The sequence below is a fragment of the Numida meleagris genome, chromosome 1 (genome assembly GCF_002078875.1).
Source record: "Numida meleagris isolate 19003 breed g44 Domestic line chromosome 1, NumMel1.0, whole genome shotgun sequence".
NCBI classification, from domain to species: domain Eukaryota; kingdom Metazoa; phylum Chordata; class Aves; order Galliformes; family Numididae; genus Numida; species Numida meleagris.
Window position 1 is genome coordinate 91,236,227 of NC_034409.1, and position 19,233 is coordinate 91,255,459.

Here is a 19,233-nt window from a genome sequence, read left to right on the forward strand (position 1 = left end):
GGCATCAGGTGCATCTTCAGCTCCTTTTGCTTCATTTGTTAAATATGTTCCTGTAGGAATCAGTACAACAGAAAAAAAAAAAAAAAAAAAAAAAACAAAAAACAAAAAACAAAAAACAAAAAAAAAAAAACAAAAAAAAACACAAGATTAGGTTTTTTTAGCTTTACATTGTATTATAAGAAGTACATTTCTAACAATCTTCCAATTGCTTCATGAATGGACAAATACTTCTACGCAGTTTTAGTATGATATTGGTAGGCTCAACTTTCTACTTTGTCTATGAAATATCTGTAGTATTAATGCTGGTAATTCACATGCTCAAATTCACATATGCTCATAGTAAATAAAGGAAATATCTGAAGAAAAGACCACTTTATTTAACTGCAGTAGTATGCAATATATTTTGTAATTACAGAATAAGTGATAAGATCTTGGTTATTTCATGGAACAGCTATTCACAAAAAATCATATCAACTTTGAAGATTCAGATATTCCTAAGTGCTTTAAAAAAAAAAAAAGACCACATTATTTTTGTACTTCTGTTTCACATGATCTTACCTATACTTTAATTTTACTGAATTGTATTACAGTCATTTCCAAGAATTACAAAACTGAGTTAGTTTCACTAACTAAACCCATTCATATAATACTGTCACATATTTCTATGATCTGGAAATGAATTAAAAAAAATGACCTCAACAACCACCTTCCCCATCGTGAAAAGTGTAATTTATGTTGGCATAAGATTCATATGCTTTTGTTCAGAAATGAAAAACAAAAGAGACACATTTCCACTGGCTTATTTTTCCCCTACACGGTCCAATCAAATTAAAATGTTATTTCTATCAGCTGATGTCCATTAGCCGTATGATTATCCTACCTAAATGATTTAATGAGTTAACACCAACACTAATCCTTTTTTCTAGGCTTTTTTTTTTGGTGGGGATAAGCAAATCAACTGGGTTTTAACAACTGGTCTGCAAGCTATTCAGAGGTTAAATCTCACAAAATGATTTTGGAATTAACTAGGTCAAAATGGGATCACAGACAGGCTTAGTCAGAAGTCAGTGTCACTCCATCCCTCTTATCTCTGTTGGTGGTGGGGATTCAAAATGAAAGGAATAGAATTCTTAAGGTGAAACCTCTGCATAAAGTAAAGCTTGACCCAGGAATGAAACTCTTATTCTGGTGGGACCATTAGCAGAAGTGCTACCGATCCAAAATTTCACAATCAGTATTTAAAATTATTATATTTTCAGTGCATATTAAAAGTATCAGCATAAGAAAAATCTTGAGTATGTATATAAACATACATCTGTTGAATTGATATACTAGTCAATATTACAAGATTATGTAATCAAGTGTCTAGAGCTACAGGATAAATCCGAGGGGCACTCTAAATCACTGATTCGTGACATGGACATGTAACTAGACATCCTTTGCCTTAGTCCACTGAAAAACTGGACAGAAATTCAGGGACTTCACTCATGATTAGAGTGTGAATGGAGCTTTCTTGTCCAGATCATTCAGCAGGTAGTGGAAGGTGAAAGAAAAAAGCATTCCCAGGTGAAATCATGCCTTGTTTCCAAAAGGGACAGAAGTTCCACTAAATCTATCCTACCTTTATGTCTTGCCAGATATCGACCAAGGAGAATTATAGAACATAGCGTTACAAAGACAACTACAGCCACTATTCCTCCTATAAGAGCGTGGTCAGGTCCGGTCTGTCCAGCCAAAGCATTTGGATCTACAGGGAGAAACAAAAACCAAAAGTGGTCCTACACAGACAAAAACTGACAGGAAAAAAACACAATACCAAGTTTTACACTGACCATCCTGAAAGTAGGGCATTTCCCTCTTTAGTATTTAGCATGGTTATTCCCACTTTTACTACCCGTATCTTATCAACAACACAGCGCCGCTTGTATTCCCAGACTGTCAAAGCCCTGAGGACATCACAGTTATGAAAAATATTACCTTCTTCTTCTTTGGCAGAGGTTATTAAATGGGAAAGGTTTCTGGTTTTGTCCTCGTCATTTTACAACTGAAAACCTGGCCACAGCTATTTATAGAAGGAAAAACAAGGAACTGAGAATTGGGGATCAGATAGCATCAGCAGAATAGTGTCTGCATAATACATAATTTATAGACCTGATTCTCAGTGGGGAACCCTTATATATTCTCTTCCTCTCATTCCTATCCTATTGCACCAGAAATAAAAAGGCAGATAAAGTGCAGCCTTGCCAAGTTCCTCTGCACATGGCTGAGTCTGCATGAATTTGGTCAGATAAAGGTATCGGGCAACCTGAAAGATCATCATTCATTTTCAAGCCTCAGTTTGAGAATTTACTGTGAATACTCAATTAGTGCCCAAACTGAACGAGCTATAATATATTCAACAGTGTATTAGCAGGCCCACTTTACTAACTCTGGACCAGGTGCTACTTTGAATGCTGTCAGATTTGAGCCTTCTGTGCTGGTTGTTTGTCTGTTCTGTTGGCTGGTGCTTTATGAATGTTGCAAAGAACACTGGGAAATGACACTATTTAGGGGTGAGTAACTTTCTGGAACTTCTGAACAACGAATGAGCAATCACTGTCAGCTGAAATATGCAAAAGGAAGAAAATATTCAATCGAAGAGTCATGTTAAGATTTCTGTTTTGATGAAAGCGCCTCTGCTACATGGTAATAGTAATTCTCTCAAGATGCTATTAGCATGTTCTCTATGTTGCTGTCAGTCTACACACACTGTTTCAAGGGCATTTCCCTTGTAGCAGCCATTTATATTCTACAAATAGTCTGCAAACAACTTCTTTTTGCAAAACAGAAAGGCAGGAAAAATATTTACAGAGAAAAGAAGGCTATCCTGTAAAGATGATTAAAGTGCCTCTGGTAATGCTTAGGAAGTGTGATTCTGTGACACCATAATTACATTCTGCTGACCAAGATCACTGTTTAATTGTGAGATGTATTTATATATCTACATACACACAAGTGTATATAAATATAGCATTATTTAGATGAAATGAAAGAAGCACGCTTTCCCCTCTCCTGCAAAATGTCAGCCACATGGAAACTCCAAGTTTGCTGGAGCACAGAGCAGTATGGGCCATGGTTACAGATATCGTTCTGCTCTTCACAGTCACTGGACCCCTGAGGCATGGCTTCCACACCTATTGCTGGCTTCAGAACTCCAGCTGCTAAGAGGACTTAGGGGAAAATGGCCACAGCACTTCTGCAGACATGACAGCAAAGTAGTTAGGGGCCTCAAGAAAGCTAGAAACACATAACGAAGTCTGCTGTGCCTGCCCCTCCTCCATTCCCATGAAAATTCTGGTTCACCATGTTGAGGGGGGGGGGATCAGTACAAAAGGCCATCGGCTCTATTTTGGTGATCAAAAAGGACCCTCATCTCTGTGTGTCAGCAGGCTTGTGGGGAAAAGCGGGAGGCCTGAAATCTTATCCTGCAAGAGCCACAGCATTTAGAAGGCAGTGTTTACTCACTTGAGAAAATGGAAGGTGACAGCTTGCTATAGGACTTTCAACCTGCTTGAGCCATCTAGCAAATTCCTCCTTCTGTGGTGCCTGTGGCAAAGTTGCTGTAAACCTGCTCCCAGCAGCAAGAAGCAGCACCAATTTTGGCACTCAGGAGAAGCAATGTCCCTAAGTGCTGCATGTAACCTGCAGGAGATGCTCCTCCCCAGAACCTGGACAGGAGCAGGATGAACTTGTTTTCCCACTGATATACTTATATACTTGCTAATATAGTAGTAGTAAAGAGGTATTTTTTGAAAAGCTGATTGAGTGTACAAGCTCAATACCCAGATTTACATATCACTCTTAAGTGAGCTTTAATAAGCACTACAGACAGAAATGGTTGCATAATGGTAATCACAATACATTGAGGTGAATATACCTCTGTGTTTTCATCTTTAAGTGATTTCCAATATGTAGGTCCTTCCTTCTAACATACCTGATGCAGTGGACTACTTGCGATGAAGATTAATGAGATTCTACTATATCAAAAGGTTGACATTTTGAACCTTAATTTTAGTTTTTCACTGGAATGGAAAAATAGTATTGTACTGCCTGTAAAGTTTCTTAATCTTGGTAAGATTATATTGATAAATATTGTCACAGAAATCTATTCACAAAGAAACTGTGCACGAACTATTTCCATTGTCAAGAAGCGAAAAAAAGAAGAGCCAGGGAACTGTAGGCCAGTCAGTCTCACTCTGTGCCTGGCAAGATCATGGAGCAGATAATCCTGAAGGCCCTACTAAGGCTCATGGAAAATAAAGACAAGGTGATTGGTGGTAACCAACATGGCTTCATCAAGGGCAAGTCATGCCTGAGAAACTTGGTGGTCTTTTATGATGCAGTTATGGTGTCAGTGGATAAAGGAAGAGCAACTGACATCATCTACCTGGACTTGGGCAAAGTGTTTGACACTGTCCCGCACAACATTCTGGTCACCAAATTGGAGAAAAATTTGATGGATGGACCACTTTCTGGATACGGAATTGGCTGGATGGCCACACTCAGAGAGTTGCAGTCAATGGCTCAGTGTCCAAGTGGAGACTGGCAATGAGTGGTGTTCCTCAGGGATCAATACTGGGACCAGTGCTATTTAACATCTTTGTAGGTGGCGTGGACAATGGGATTGAGTGCACCCTCAGCAAGTTTGCAGATGACACCAAGCTGAGTGGTGCAGTTGCCATGCCAGAGAGAAGGAATGCTCTGCAGAGGGACCAGGACAGGCCTATGCCAGCCTCATGAAGTTCAACAAGGGCAAGTGCAAGGTCCTGCACCTGGGTCAGGGCACTCTCAAGCACAGATACAGGCTGGGTGGAGAATGGCTTCAGAGCAGCCCTGAGGAGAAGGATTTGGGAATGTTGGTTGATGAAAGACTCAACATGCGTTGGCAATGTGCACCTGCAGTCCAAAAGGCCAACTATATCCTGGGTTGCATCAAGAGAAGCATGACCAGCAGGTTGAGGGAGATGACTCTGCCCCTCTACTCTGCTCTAATGAGACTCCATCTGGAGTAGTATGTCCAGTTCTGAGGCCCACAACACAAGAAGGACATGGAGCTGTTGGAGAGGGTCCAGAGGAGGGCCACAAAGATAATCAGAGGGCTGGAGCACCTCTCCTACAAGGCAGGCTGAGACAGTTGTGGCTCTTCAGCCTGGAGAAGAGAAGGCTCCAGGAGGATCTTATAGCAGCCTTACAGTACCTGCAGGGGGCCTACAGGAAAGCTGGGGAGGGACTTTTTATAAGGGCATGGAGTGACAGGATGAAAGAAAATGTTTTTTTTACTGGAAGTGGGTAGATTTAGACTAGATATTAGGAATAAATTCTTTACTGTGAAGATGGTGAGACACTAGAACAGGATGCCAAACGAGGTTGTGGATGCTCCCTCCCTGGAGGCGTTCAAGGCCAGGTTGGATGGGGCTTTGAGCAACCTAGTCTAGTGGGAGGTGTCCCTGCCTATAGCAGGGGAGTTGGAACTAGATGATCTTAAAGGTCCCTTCCAACCCAAACCATTCTATGATTCTACGATTATTACCGCTGAAAAAATTACTTTTTAAAAGAAAAAATAAAAGGAAGGAATGGGTGGAAGGGAAGGAAATGGAGAGAGATCCTCAGGAGAGGCCAACATTTTTTTTGGAAAACAAGCATTCTTTCATAGCAAAATGAAAACCTGCACAATATAAACAATGCTATGAACAGGAAGTGCTTCTCATAGAAATTTTCTCCTCATCGAAAAATAATGTTAGCATTAAATATAAATATGTTCTACATTATGCATGCTGTGTAATGCACTATACATTTGCCATTCATTAAATGACCTAAGCCCCATGACTGAATTATAGATCTGGGACTATCTACCATCTCATAAATAATTACTATGTCAAAATGTTCCTGAACTGTAGCTGAAAGACAGAAATACAGGGGTTTGCAAAATATGCCATTTTGTATTTTCGATATTTATACAGTGACTATATACAATCTTCCAAGCGCTCTAGGCATTTTCATTACCAACTCCCTTTTGAGCTGCTGCAATTGTTAAGCGAGTATTTGGGTGCTTGACCACTCCACAGTTTGCTTTTCAAAAACCAGAACATTTTTAGATGCCCTTTATTATTTTCATGAGTTTTACCTGGTCTTAGCCTGCCACACATGTAAGTCTAGTAAATAATATCTTAATTATGCAACCATGCAATAAATACTGATAATCCAGGGGGAAAAAAAAAAAGAATTAGCCTGTTAGACTGTTTTTTCTGCATGAGCACAATAAGCTAAAATAGTAATGGCCTGAGACACAGAAATTCAAAGATCTTAATCAGTCTAGATCTTCAAAGATCAGTTCTTTTACCGTTTATTTCACTATTTGATTGGACTAAGGAAATCTTACAGCAAGACAATGACAGCAAAGCCAAGAAGTCTTTTTAGTTTGTTTCTGTCCTAAACTGAGGAAGTACCTTCAAAATACTGATTGCTGATACAGTGAAATTTTCAGCTTCTGGGATTTACCCATTACTGTTTGTTCACATAGTTACAGAGATAACATACTTAAAATGAGTAAGAGGAAAGTAATAGATCATTCATTAAGAAGTGAAACACATTGCATAAGCCTTTACACCTATTAAATAAAGAGATAAGTGCATTTTCTGACTGAATGACTAAGTTTCAGTGTAGAATGTTTTTATGTGATTTCACACATTAGTTAAGCAGAGAAATGCTGAAACAGTTTCTCATGCTTTTGCATAAAGTATATTGTAATTATTCATCTAATTTCATTTTCTTCCTGCATAAGTTTCCTTCTTATTTATGCACAGTTGACTTGACGGAGCAGGCTGCAGGAAGGGGTCACGTAACCCTTTTCCAAGCAATGGGAGAACAAGAGCCGTGTATGCTGAAATGGTAGCATATTTTGGGGAATATGCTCAAGTAGTCCTCTTTATTATAAAGCTTAATTTTTGGCTCTGGTGCTGAACTAAAGAAGTTACACAAAAATCTCTTTGAGTATGACATATCCAGCTTTGAGGGATCTAAAGTAATTATTTGTTTTGACCATTTGTACTAAAAGAAAAATTGGAAATAAAGGCTCTAATTGGCTCTGGAGCTTAAAAAGCATTCACAAAATGAAGACGAATTAAATAGATGTTATTTGAAAATAACTGTTCCTTAAGGCTGGGAAAAGATCAGGGATGCCCCATTTCTGACAAGTGCTGAAACCACCAACCTACAGTCACTTCTACTGATTTCATGAATAATCCATTACTTAGGCAAAATAGAACTGTTCCAGCAAGAGATCCTGGGGTATAGCACCAAGTCACAATTTACGTGGCAGCAAAATCTCTTCAAGCGATTCCTCCTTCTTTCCTCAATTTTGGGGGCTTGTTATCACTCCCAGTACAATTTGCAATGCATTCATACTTTGGACAGAGACATTGTTTAAAGGGCCTAGCCCAAAATCAGATAAGTAAAGCAATGAGCATTTGGGGGTGAGGAGACCCAAAAAGCATAAAGAAAACCACTTTGTCCTATTTGAAGAGCTGCTGAATTATTGCAAATGAGGGAGGGTAGGGTGAGAATGTGTCATGGATACCAGTGAAAGCTTCCGGAGAAAATCTTGCAAGGAACCACATCCAAATGTACAAGCACTTTTAAGTGCCTTTGTGAAATAAAATTTTAAAAATTACAGGAAGTGAGTAATGGATAGGGAACTTTACTTCTTCCTTTTGAGTTTTGAGAAGCTCACCAGTGAATATAAGCTAAATTAGAAATATTCCCTTTCACTAAGCCGTATTACAGCTTGGCTTCCTAAAGAAAGAGAGCTTTTGTGATCATGCTCTTTCATTCTCTTCAAATTGCTTACTTAGGAACCATGGATCAATTACGACCAATTTTAAGAGACAGTATAGATCTCAAGATCATTGTTTTCCTGTAACTATCCTGACAGAACAGGCTGCCACAGGAGCTCAGACCTCATTAGGTATCAGAGAACCTACAGGAAGGATGCCTTTAGAAAAACCCTAATAGAGACAAAAAGCTTCATACAAAATCTGTGCCCCAAGATCAATTTTTCAATAAAGGTTTCTCCCCATTGTGATTTCTTTGGCATATAATAAAGCACAGGTCCCTTTTGAAGTTTTTCACACCGTTAGGAGACATTTGTAACACCTCAACTCTTGTTGAGGTGCCTTCTTGTTTCATAATCGGTCAGCTCACACTGTAGCATTTAGATAATTCAGTTTAAAAGTCAGTCAACCAAAAAAAAAAAAAAAAAAGACTAAGGTAGGGATTTACTCACAAATATGGATAGTAGATAGGTCTGGATTGACAGCTGACAAGGTATTTGATTTTGGAATAGTGGCTGTGGTGCCGTCTGTGATAAGTGCTGGTGAGGAAATTTTACCCATTTTAGCATCTTCATTTGGGCACCCCACAGCTCAATTTTCCCTGCCTGGCCTGGAGTGCTGAAACAGGTACTTTTAATCTCATTTTGTAATATGCCACTAACCACTAAAATACATGTACTTGAAACTTGTGAAAGTATTGTTAAGGAGGAAAGGAAAGTTTCTAAACCCTCATTTAAATTGCAAAGAGTAGCTGCCCAAAGGGGTTGGTTGTGAAATTTGTTGAAAATGTGTTTTGTTATTAACCAGTTTTGAACTTAAAATATGTGACAGGCTTCCTTTTACTTCAGTGCCTGAAGCAAAGAAGAACAAAACAGAGTGCTAATATGCAGCATATATAAACTGCTATTTTAATAGGAGAACATCATCAACCATACAGAAGACAGACTCTGCTTACTTGTAAACCTTCAAAAGAATTGATAGCCTTTTCTTCTGGTATTACTGCAGCAGCACATTTGGCACATTTTGCCTCTAAGTGTTTTTTTTTTTTTTTCTCACAGCATTGAATTATATATACATTCCTATTAAGAAGAGCCCACATCCCAGAAGGATAAGAGCCCCACACTAATGTGTCAACAGTTGAATCTACAGCTCCTTTTGAGAGCTCATGTTGTTCTCATGAATCTAAGATTTCTTTCAGTGGAGATAAAAAGTCACTGCCCGGCCTGCTAGTCTTCTGATGTCTATTTGTAAGTAAGTAGCCCTTGTCCAAGGTAAATAAAAATATTAAGTATATCTATCACTTTTTTTTTTTTTCAGAGCTAATAAGAGAGCTGTATATCTACACCAGTTAAGAAATGAAAAGTTTAATATTTTCTAGGGTCCTTAGAGCCTTGTTCCAGATTTTCTGTCTTGTCTTTTGTTTCATTGACACAGATATTCAAGGTTTTTTTTTCTTTTTTAGTGGTTCTTTAAAAGCTCCAGTTTTCTGAAGGGAACAGTTCCTCTAATTAGAGCACACAACAGACTTCTCTTATTGACAACATTATATTTTTGTCCTTCAATAAGCTCATTAATTGCTTCAGACCTTGTCTTAGAAAAACAAAGAAAAAAACAAATATCTGCAAATTTTTGCTTTCATCCTACTTTCTGTAGAGGATAATGAACAGAAGAAATACTTGCAGACAGTCCAGCTATAACTGCTGGCTACTGAAGTAGGAGGAGGTAGGGAAACAGAAAACTGGCAGAAATGACTGTAAAATTTCTCCGTTAAGCCTCTCTTCCTGAGTGAGTTATATGTAGGCTGCAGCACAGCAGCCAGGTGATGGATTAACTCTGCTTCCAGCATTTTAATTTTCATCTTCTGAAGTTCCAGAATGCTCAGTGTCTCCCTCCATTGCACAAACAAAGCAAACCAGATTGAAGTTTGGAAACTACAGCCTATTAGACACGAAAAAAAAAAAACAACAAAAAAACCCAACCCTACTTAGAAAGTCAAGATGCATGACTTCCTATTTTCTGAGAAAAACTGCATTTTGTGTCGTCTTTCCTCTAATGACTTTCCATCAATAAACATAGGAGGATCCCTGCTCTTTTTTGTTTTCTTCATCAACAATAAAGGACAGACACCAGCTGGAGTGGGTGTGTATCTGTTTGCACAACTCCTTTTCTTGACACCAGAAGTTAATTATCTATATAAATAATGAATAATTTCCTAATTAACACAGAGACTGGAGATGCCAATGAACTCTCCTGCTCTCTTTCTTGTAGTACCTTATAGATGTGGCTTTTGGTCACTTTCTACACATTTCAGCTTGCCAAGCAGAACATGCAGATAAATGTCTGTGTGGGAAGGGGAGCGAGCGTGCATGCTCAGCAGGTTCTGAGCTCAGGTAGCTCTTGCTGCTGTATGGTCTCTTCTGGTCTTACCCTTCACTGACAATGAGAAAGCAAAGCCTTGTCACCACAACAACACATCACGAACTATGATGAGATTGCTTAAAGATAATTCAAAGCATTTAAGAAAGTAATTCTGCTAACTGTGAGGAAGTCCCAGTAGCTCAAGCCTGCTGGAAAGAAGTATAATCTTTTCCACAATGACTTTTTTGCCATTTTGTTTTTATGCTTACATACAGACTCCCTCACAAATTGCTTTTCAGTGTTAACCAGTACCACTGTACAGCTCAAATAAAACCCTCTACCTCAGATAAGCAGTGCAAGGAAGATAAACTTTCAGTTAAGGAAAGTTAAGGAATGACATTTAACAAATGGAGAACTTCAGTAAAGCGTAGATAGAGACAAAGCTGTTCCCAATGGCAGAAGCTAGAGAGAAGGCTTTCTCACCAGTAAGGCAGAGAAGCAGACTTAAAGCTAGCAAAGTACATCCATGGTTGTATAGGGAACAGAGAGGCATGAGTGGCCTCACAGTTGCACAAGGTATGGTGTATTGAATCCATTCAGGAAAGTTTTCAAAACAAGAAAGGCAGTTTTAATTTAATTGAAGAATAGCTCTAATTAAAACTTACTCTATGCTGGAAGAAAACCTATTGTTCAAATGAATACTTTATGCTGGTCATACTAAGTTTTCCTTACTGAATCAGATTAGAATAATTATAAAGCTATAATGACATCAAAACACCTCAGTAAACCAGCTACTTACAGCCAGAATCTGACACCTTAGTCATGCTGAAGAGCAATTTAATCTGCCTTGAGACTACCCACTATGAATAATTGCAACAGAATTTCCTCTTTGGCAGTTAATAGCATATTTTATCCGTCAATATATCTCTAGAAGATTTGCCAGGCATACTTGTGGTTAGGGTAACTGATCCAAGGGAAGCAGTTGACTGGCCCAGCTCATCTCAGAAATAAAGAGGTGAGAACTATTAGCAGAGACAGTCTATTGTAATTCTGAGTAACAGAAAAGAAGAGTAAATTATTGAGAGGAAGGTGAGTACTCCTGTTAACATTTAAGGCATCTTTTATAGCCATTTTAATTAGAGCATAAAATCCTATGTAAATTCTTTGGGACAACGGCAACCTCCATTAGTGAAGTTTCTGTCCAAGCAATAAAACTATCTTCAATTTGTTCGAATTTTTGCCTGTGGTTTAATTGAATGCCATCCATTCTTTATGCCAACTCTCTACTAATGGAAACAACAATATTTTCTTCATTTAATAATGACATGCTTGATGGAATTCAATTTCTTAACAAAATTTTCTCCTGGGAACATTAAGACTTTGTTGTTTTCAGAAGCCTTAAAGTTAAATACCATCCAGCTATTAGTAAGAGATTGTTTGCTCTTACTGCCATTGATTGGTAATGGATTTGCTATGAATAAGGTCAGTCTTTGCTTTCCTAAAGGACTTTCGTATTCATAAAAAAATTATGCTGCTCTAGTTTTGGTTTATGGGGCTATTTTTTGAACTCAGCAGCATGTGTTCATTTCTAGCAGCACTCACAATCTCTGTTGTCAGCACTGCTAGCTGCAGTACATCCGGATTCTACCATGGGGGTCACATCCACACTAGTACACAACTGACAGATTCATTTCCTACCATCTCTGGAGACAGCCACAAGGACTGAAAAATTCAGAGGTCCAGTGTAATTACTATGTATATTTCAGATTAAATAAATGCGATAAAAGCCTCCATCTGGCTGTTGATCAAACGTGCAAAGGCAGGCTGATTTTCAGTGACATATTACAATATGTCTCTTGTAACAGTCCCAAATGCCATCCTGTAAATTACTTACATTTGGGATTACTTGACTATGGCAGACAGAAATATTACTCACTGCTTAAGTGCTGCCTATTGGGAGTATGGGAGACATGGGCTAATCTTAAAGTTGTTAAGCAAGGCATTAAGAAATAATAGGGCCATGTTTATTTTACTAAATGGCAATTGTGCTCACACTATTTGAAGATGGCAAACCCAATTTAATAGCAGCCTGAGCTAGACTCTTGATGTTGAAAAGCCATAAAAAGTCTGAAACTGGGGAAATAAGTGTAAGTGGTGTGCTGAAACAGTTCCTGAGGAGAACTTTAAAAAGCAGAACAAAATACGTCAACAGCTTCAAATTATGTGCCATCTGTTGACAAAATGGAGGCCTCTTTCTATCTTTCTAGACAGAAACTCCAAGTTTCAGGGGTTTTGATAAGGAAAATCTCAAGCAGCTACCCAACAAAGAAATAGAATTTTCAAGGGAAAAATTGAAAGTAATACTTCAATTTCTCCATTTAGTGTGCACCTCTCCTTGCACTTGTAGTTGGAGTGTGGAGAACCATCACTGTAGTACTGAAAGCCTTTTAAAGAGACTATGGTAAGAAAGAAAGGCTGGAAAAAGCAGGCAAGATATTCATAGGGCATGTAATTATGGTACGAACGTCTGTTCATTCTTATGACTTACACCTCCTTGAGGTTTACAACTCTCAGAAGAACAAAAAAATTAATTCAGAATTGAAAACATCATTGCTTAACTTAAAAGAAAAATCCTCACCACTAGTCAAACTATGGGTATTTCTTGCCAGCAGGATTATGCTTGTCCTCATTGAACATCCATTCTGCCCACTAAGAGTACCAGGACACTGTAAAACAAAGACTGTCTACCAAGGACAGCTCTGGCCCTTCAAATTGTTGTTGTAAAGTCCAGAAGAACAACTTGTTTCTCTATATCTCTTAAAAGGACAGCACTTTCACACCACAGTGGTAAAAACTGATTTTCCTCCAGCCACTTATCTGGAAAAAAATACTTGGAAGCATTCATGAGCCTAGTAAGCACCTCCTAGTATTTTTGGCTCTAGAAACATTCTCCTTATCTCCTATTTGATGACTCTGAGAAGTAACTTTGCTTAATTTTTCCTGTTTGGTTCACATTCTATTTGAACTGCATGAGACTTTCCTTTCACTCTGAATTGTCTCATTAGCCTACATCACTCAGCATCCAATTCTATTTAACTGAAGTGGTTCACTAAATGCCATTTCCTCTCAAAAGGTCTCTAAGAACTTAGTCCTCACTCTACGAAAGCACAAACACAGGATATGAATGAAAACAAGAAGGTTCCAAACAAAGCTGGGTCTAGCATGACTCTCCCAAATGTCATTCGCTGGCAGCTTTTCATTGTCTCTTTCCTTCTTCCCTTCCTTCCTTTTTTTGTCATCTTTTCCCTTTACATTACATCCATGCCAGGGACACAATGTTCCTCTCTGAAGCATTCTTTAAGCTTAAACTGATGAAAAACAAAGATGCACTCCTACAAATGTGATTCTGATCATTATGACCTACTCGGTGCAGTCAGCAAAATATTCGTTACGACCATCTCGCTAACACCTGTAACAATCTCATTGTTGATATGAAACTAGCAGACAATACATGCCACTGAGAACCAGAGATTCATTCTGAAAGGTCAAGCAGGTATAAACCCTTTGCATTTAAGTATAAAACTTTAAATATAAGAACTTTAAAACTTCAGCAAGCTGCTCCTCCTCCTGCAGAGGTGAGATTCACGAATTCGCGACAGCCTCTCTCTGCCACCAGGACAGCTGGGCCTGGCTCAGCTGTGGCCTCCAGCCTGTGGTGCTGGGCAGCCCCTAATCAGAGAGCCCCTTGCTGGCAGCAGCGTCTCATCAAAGCCCTTCTCATGCCACCTGGGCCAAGCAGGCAGCATGAGACCTGCTCCTGCAAAATGTCTTTCAGTACTTAAGGTGGAAAGTTGGTATTTGTTTTCTTTTTTAATGGCATGCAGTTCAGCGACTCATGACATGTTAGGCTTCATCAACCTGCTGATTGTGCAGCCTGCTCAGGCTGGTGAGCTGTCCCTCCAGAACACCTACTGGTGGTGCACTTCAAGAGGGAGGTTTATTTTTCCAGTGATAAGCGTGAAAATCCAGATTTAAATCCTTGCTGTGCAACAAATAATTTGCACAAGCTTTGGCAAAGTGTTTTCTTTAGCTGTGCCTCCATTTCCCTGAAATAACTTGAGACTCAAAGAAGAAAGAATGATTTTGACTCATAGAATGACTCACAGAACAAAGAATGATTTTGAGGTACTGCAGTAGTAGTGATAAGGCAGGTACTTGACCTAGCCTTAGAAGCGAAATCCTATATTTTGAAACATTTGAAATGTATTTTCATGGCTTTAGTTTTTACTAAGCTTCTGTTGGATACATTTTTATCTTGAGATAAAAGGAAATCAAGCATCTATTATTACACGTTGCCATAATGCAGAAGTTAATGGCTGGATCTCTATTTCTAAGCGCTGAGACTGAACAGGATAACCTTACACAAATACATTTCTAGATGTGATTCACACCAGGTAATTGATGAAGAAAAGAAATAAATACAAATATGGGAATAAGCCAGAAACAGTATGAATCAAATTCCAGATTATGGGAACAAACAGAAAAATTAGAGATGTTGTTACATGCTGTTAAACAGACATGAATGAACCCCTGATTTCACAAAAAATATTGAATTTAATGGGAAAAGTTGTCTCATTTTAGCACTAGAATCAATGAAATTGCAAGTCAGCAACAAGAGTGTAGTGGAGAACTACTGTTTAGAAAAATGGACAGCTACAGTCTCCTGGCTTCAGTTTGCTTTTTCATCCAAATAATACCCAATATTTCATCAGTACCAATAATTTATGCAATATAGTCAAACTTAGAAAATCATGGTTAGAACTTCTTTATATTTAGTTACACCAAATTCTTAAAATCTTAGGGAATATTTAAAGGTTAATTCCATTACCATTATGTCAATCAAATTCAGCAATACGTTTTGTAAATTTAAAATTAAATGAAGTGAGCATCTAGCATCTAACTGTCAAGATTTCAATGAATGGTATTATAAGCTAATTCTACCATTTCTGTGATAACTGAGCAACAAAAAGCTATCAAAACAATCACAATGAAATGTCATACAATGTCATTGTTTTAAAATTGCACATTTGCAGATACAGTAATTTCTCTTAATAATCGCAGTAATTGTTCAAGCGTGCCAACATGTTAGATATTTCAAAGGACGTTTGTGTCTTTCATTGCTGCCATAGGGTTTATGTAGTTGAATCTTCATGCTGCTATAAACTAGTATTATTTCAAATATTACCAAGGCTCTGCAAATATAGAAGTTGCTATAATATATTTCACATATGTGAAATCCTGATACACGAAAATAAAAGAGAGCACCAAACTCAGCCCCTGCAGATGTAAGCTAATTAGTGGCTGTCTGCAGTTAAGAAAGTAAGGCTCACTATGGTCGCTGGAGTCTGGAGTCCACAGTGTGTGAGTGACCTTTGTTCAGCTTTAATAGAGAAAGCTAAAGGAGGAAACATTATCAGCTGCTACTCAGAAGATTGAGATAAATTCCAAGTAGATATTAATAAACTTTTTCACCACAAGGAGGTTCACAAACTGGGTCTGTGTGGTCTCCAAACCTGGATGTACACAAAACTCACATGAAGGAGGCCCTGAACAACCCAATGTACATCTAAGCTTGGCTTGGACCAAATGATCTCAAGAAGACCCCTCTACTGTATGTTATTCTAAGACTCTAAGAAATGAGTGACAAGCTACTAAAACTACATGAAAAAAAAAAAATTAAATAAATTGATAAAGAGCTTTTCTATATTTCTGCATCTTAATATGAGCACAGAGTTAATATCAAACTAGCAACCTGCAGATGGATGCTAACATTTTATTATTGCTTTAAGATATTCTGTTCTCTCTGTATTGTTTCACATTGTTGCCATCAGTTTTATATCCATACTGTCAAAAACTGAAGAGGCTCTCCAATTACTTTCCTCCTGCCTTCTAGTAATTGACACACTCGCATAAAGGAGCAAGTATTCATGTAAACTCTTAGAAATGATAACATAGAAAGGAGGTCTGTGTTGGCAGAGAAAAGCCCTCTGTGACATAAAGGGCCTTGTCTTCCCCTAACAATTTATTTTTCTTGGGACAAGATTTATTCTTTTTCTCTAAAACAGGGTCACAAAAGCCTTTCTGAAAAAAATATTCCATACTGGATCATTTCAGATAATGTTTTACAAAGCATTATACATAATAAGAATGTCAAAGATCTCCACATTCTTCCAATGGACTTTCCATTAAATTATGTTTACAATTACAGAGAGGTTAGTTTTGCAAAGAAATGAACTGACATTTCAGCTTTCTTTGGCAACTGCTGTAATTTTAGTTCGAGGATTTCAGTTTTATGGCCAACCTGGCAAAACTAGTGTGATTCTGCTTTTCCCAGGTATAGCTTGGTTTATTTATAGCAAGGTCAATTCATTTGAAATCTCTGGTACCTCTTTACTCACTAGAGAAATTGTTATGCAAGTAAAGCTCTGGATGGTGTTGTTTCTCTGTAATAGCAGGGGGTAAGAACCAGCAACCAGAGAAATTGCTTTTCAGCCTGTCAGACTTGATATTCAATGCACAAAACATTTCATAGATAAAAATATACTGCAGCTTATCTCTGTGTAATAACACTGAGAATGCATCTTTCAAAGAATACTGTAGGCCCCAAACACGGCAGGGATTCAGAGGTGGGGCTACCACACTGAAGCCCTCATCTAACAACATGACAACTAAATACATGGTCCCAATCTTCTTCAGAAACCTGGGAGATTAAATCCTGCTGCAAAAATTCTCCCACTCCCCAAATGCCCCCAGATTCGGTGGGAAAACATTCTGGAGTGCATCCAGCATCTCTTTTCCTCCTGCTTACCACAGTCCTGTCCTCTTTGGTAATTTGACTCCAGGAGAGGAAAATCTCTCAAAAAAATCTGCCAGAGTCAGAATATCGCAATATTTACCTGTACTTCTAAGAGTTTTCTGGGTCTTCTGCCCTACACAGCTCTACCATCATCCTTCACTAGCATTATATTTTCTTGAAAGAAGCTCATATACACCTTCATCAAAAGGGTAATTTAAAAGCGCAACTAGCAAACTGCATAAATCCCGCTACTGTCTTGCTACTATGTTATTGCTATTTCCTGCTATTGCTTTGGAAGTTAAGCAGATGTTCCTGTTATCCTAGCAGTAACTTCCATGAGACTGCTTGTGTTTTTTCTTTTCAATGTTATTGTGCAATCCATGATTGGATGAGATGCATATTTAAATGATTTAAATTATTGGATGAGATCCAGATGCATATTTAAATATCTTTAATGCATCTTAGGACAACTTTGAGCAACAAAGTCTTGAAATAATGATCACAAAGGCATAACTTAAACCATCTAAAGGACAGTGAGAAAAATGTGTCCCTGACAAACACGTCCTTGGATAACTAACGTGCTGTATCGTCGATGCCTAGAGGCGCCACTGCTTTGGCTGAACTGATCATCTGGGTACCTGCTTCCGTCATAAAGTTGTTTCAAATTCACAAAGTAGGTGTCTCTAGCTTACGTTGCCTCAGGGCTCAAATGATTTGTTTTACTTCAAGAATGTTAAATACACACTTGAAAACATTGTATTCAAATCAAATTGCACTAAGCACAGACAATTTTATTCAAGATGCAACATGAAGAGTAGCAGAACCATCATGTTTCACTGGGGCTATTGAGGTTAACAGGGAATATTAGGGGATATTTAGGTTAGATGTTAGGTGGAAATTCTTTACTCAGAGGGCAGTGAGGCACTGGCAGAGGCTGCCCAGAGAAGCTGTGGTGCCCCATCCCTGGAGGCGCTCAAGGCTGGGCTGGATGGGGCCCTGGGCAGCCTGAGCTGGTGGCGGGCAGCTCTGCCCATGGCAGGGAGTTGTGGCTGGGTGGGCTTCAAGGCTCCTTCCAACCCAAGCCATTCTGTAATTGATTCTCTGAATGTTAAAATAAATACAATTCTGGCAAGCATGAAAGAGGGTGAAACCATCCTCATACTGTGAGACTCTACCTTTGCACTATGAGACACAAATGAAGTCAAAACCCCAGAAGCTGACAGGCATGTTATCGGAGAGGTACGGTTTGTGTCCTTGATTTAGGAAAATACCACATTTGATTGGAACTGGCTTGGAGCATAGGTAGAGTGAATACACGAGTTATTATGCTGAAAGAACTGTTTGAAATGCCCAGGTCAGCAATGACCTCCTCTTTTGTAGCCTGCTACCTAATAGCAAGCACTGAGTATCAGACTGCCTCTTCTTTGGCCTGGTTCTCTGTTGACTTGGTGCCTCTACAAGGGCAAGTTGCTCCTGTGCAAAAAACTCATAAGACAGATGCAGTGGCACCCCCCTTGTCTCCTCTTTCTTTCATGCATGAGCAAGTGTATGCTCACCAGCAAACTCTGTGGACTGGCCTTGGGCATGGTCAAAATGTTTAGGCACTCCTAACGAGACACAAACTACTTTTAACTGGATAGTTCTTCAACGGTACCTTTTCTGTGAATGAACTGGAATGTCATATTTGAATACATCATATACAAAAGACATGATAAAGTATGCTGCAGCTTTCTGTAATGATCAGTTTGACTTCTAACTATACATTAAATTAAATGCAAAGGCTTAATTAATATATATATTAATATATATAACAAATATACTTGTGTATATGTATGCACACAAACACATCTCTTGTCTCTTCAGAGATGGGGAATTTTGGCACTCTGGTTGATTAGAACATACTACCTTTATGCACATTTGAATTTAGTGGATAGGATATATTAGTTATGTTCATGATTATTTAGTTTAAACAACTCATTTTTTAGCATCATATGATAGTAATTTATAGTTCATTGATTAATTTTATACACTGTTTAAATTTTTATGAGAATATATAAAAAAACTGCGCACATGAAATCTTGTAAAGTTTTTTTGTTAAGCACTGATATTTTGCTGAATTTATTTTCTACTTCTTAAAAGCAAATCTATAGG

At 38.4% G+C, this 19,233-nt stretch overlaps 1 protein-coding gene across 1 annotated transcript in view; it reads right to left on the reverse strand.

Annotated features, from left to right (window-relative positions):
- Positions 1 to 19,233, reverse strand: part of CADM2 (cell adhesion molecule 2) — a gene marked incomplete in the record, with an annotated part of 648,988 nt that overhangs the window by 16,594 nt on the left and 613,161 nt on the right. The window contains 1 exon segment of the mRNA XM_021402877.1: positions 1,622 to 1,747. Within this exon segment, the coding sequence (XP_021258552.1) occupies positions 1,622 to 1,747 (126 nt within the window).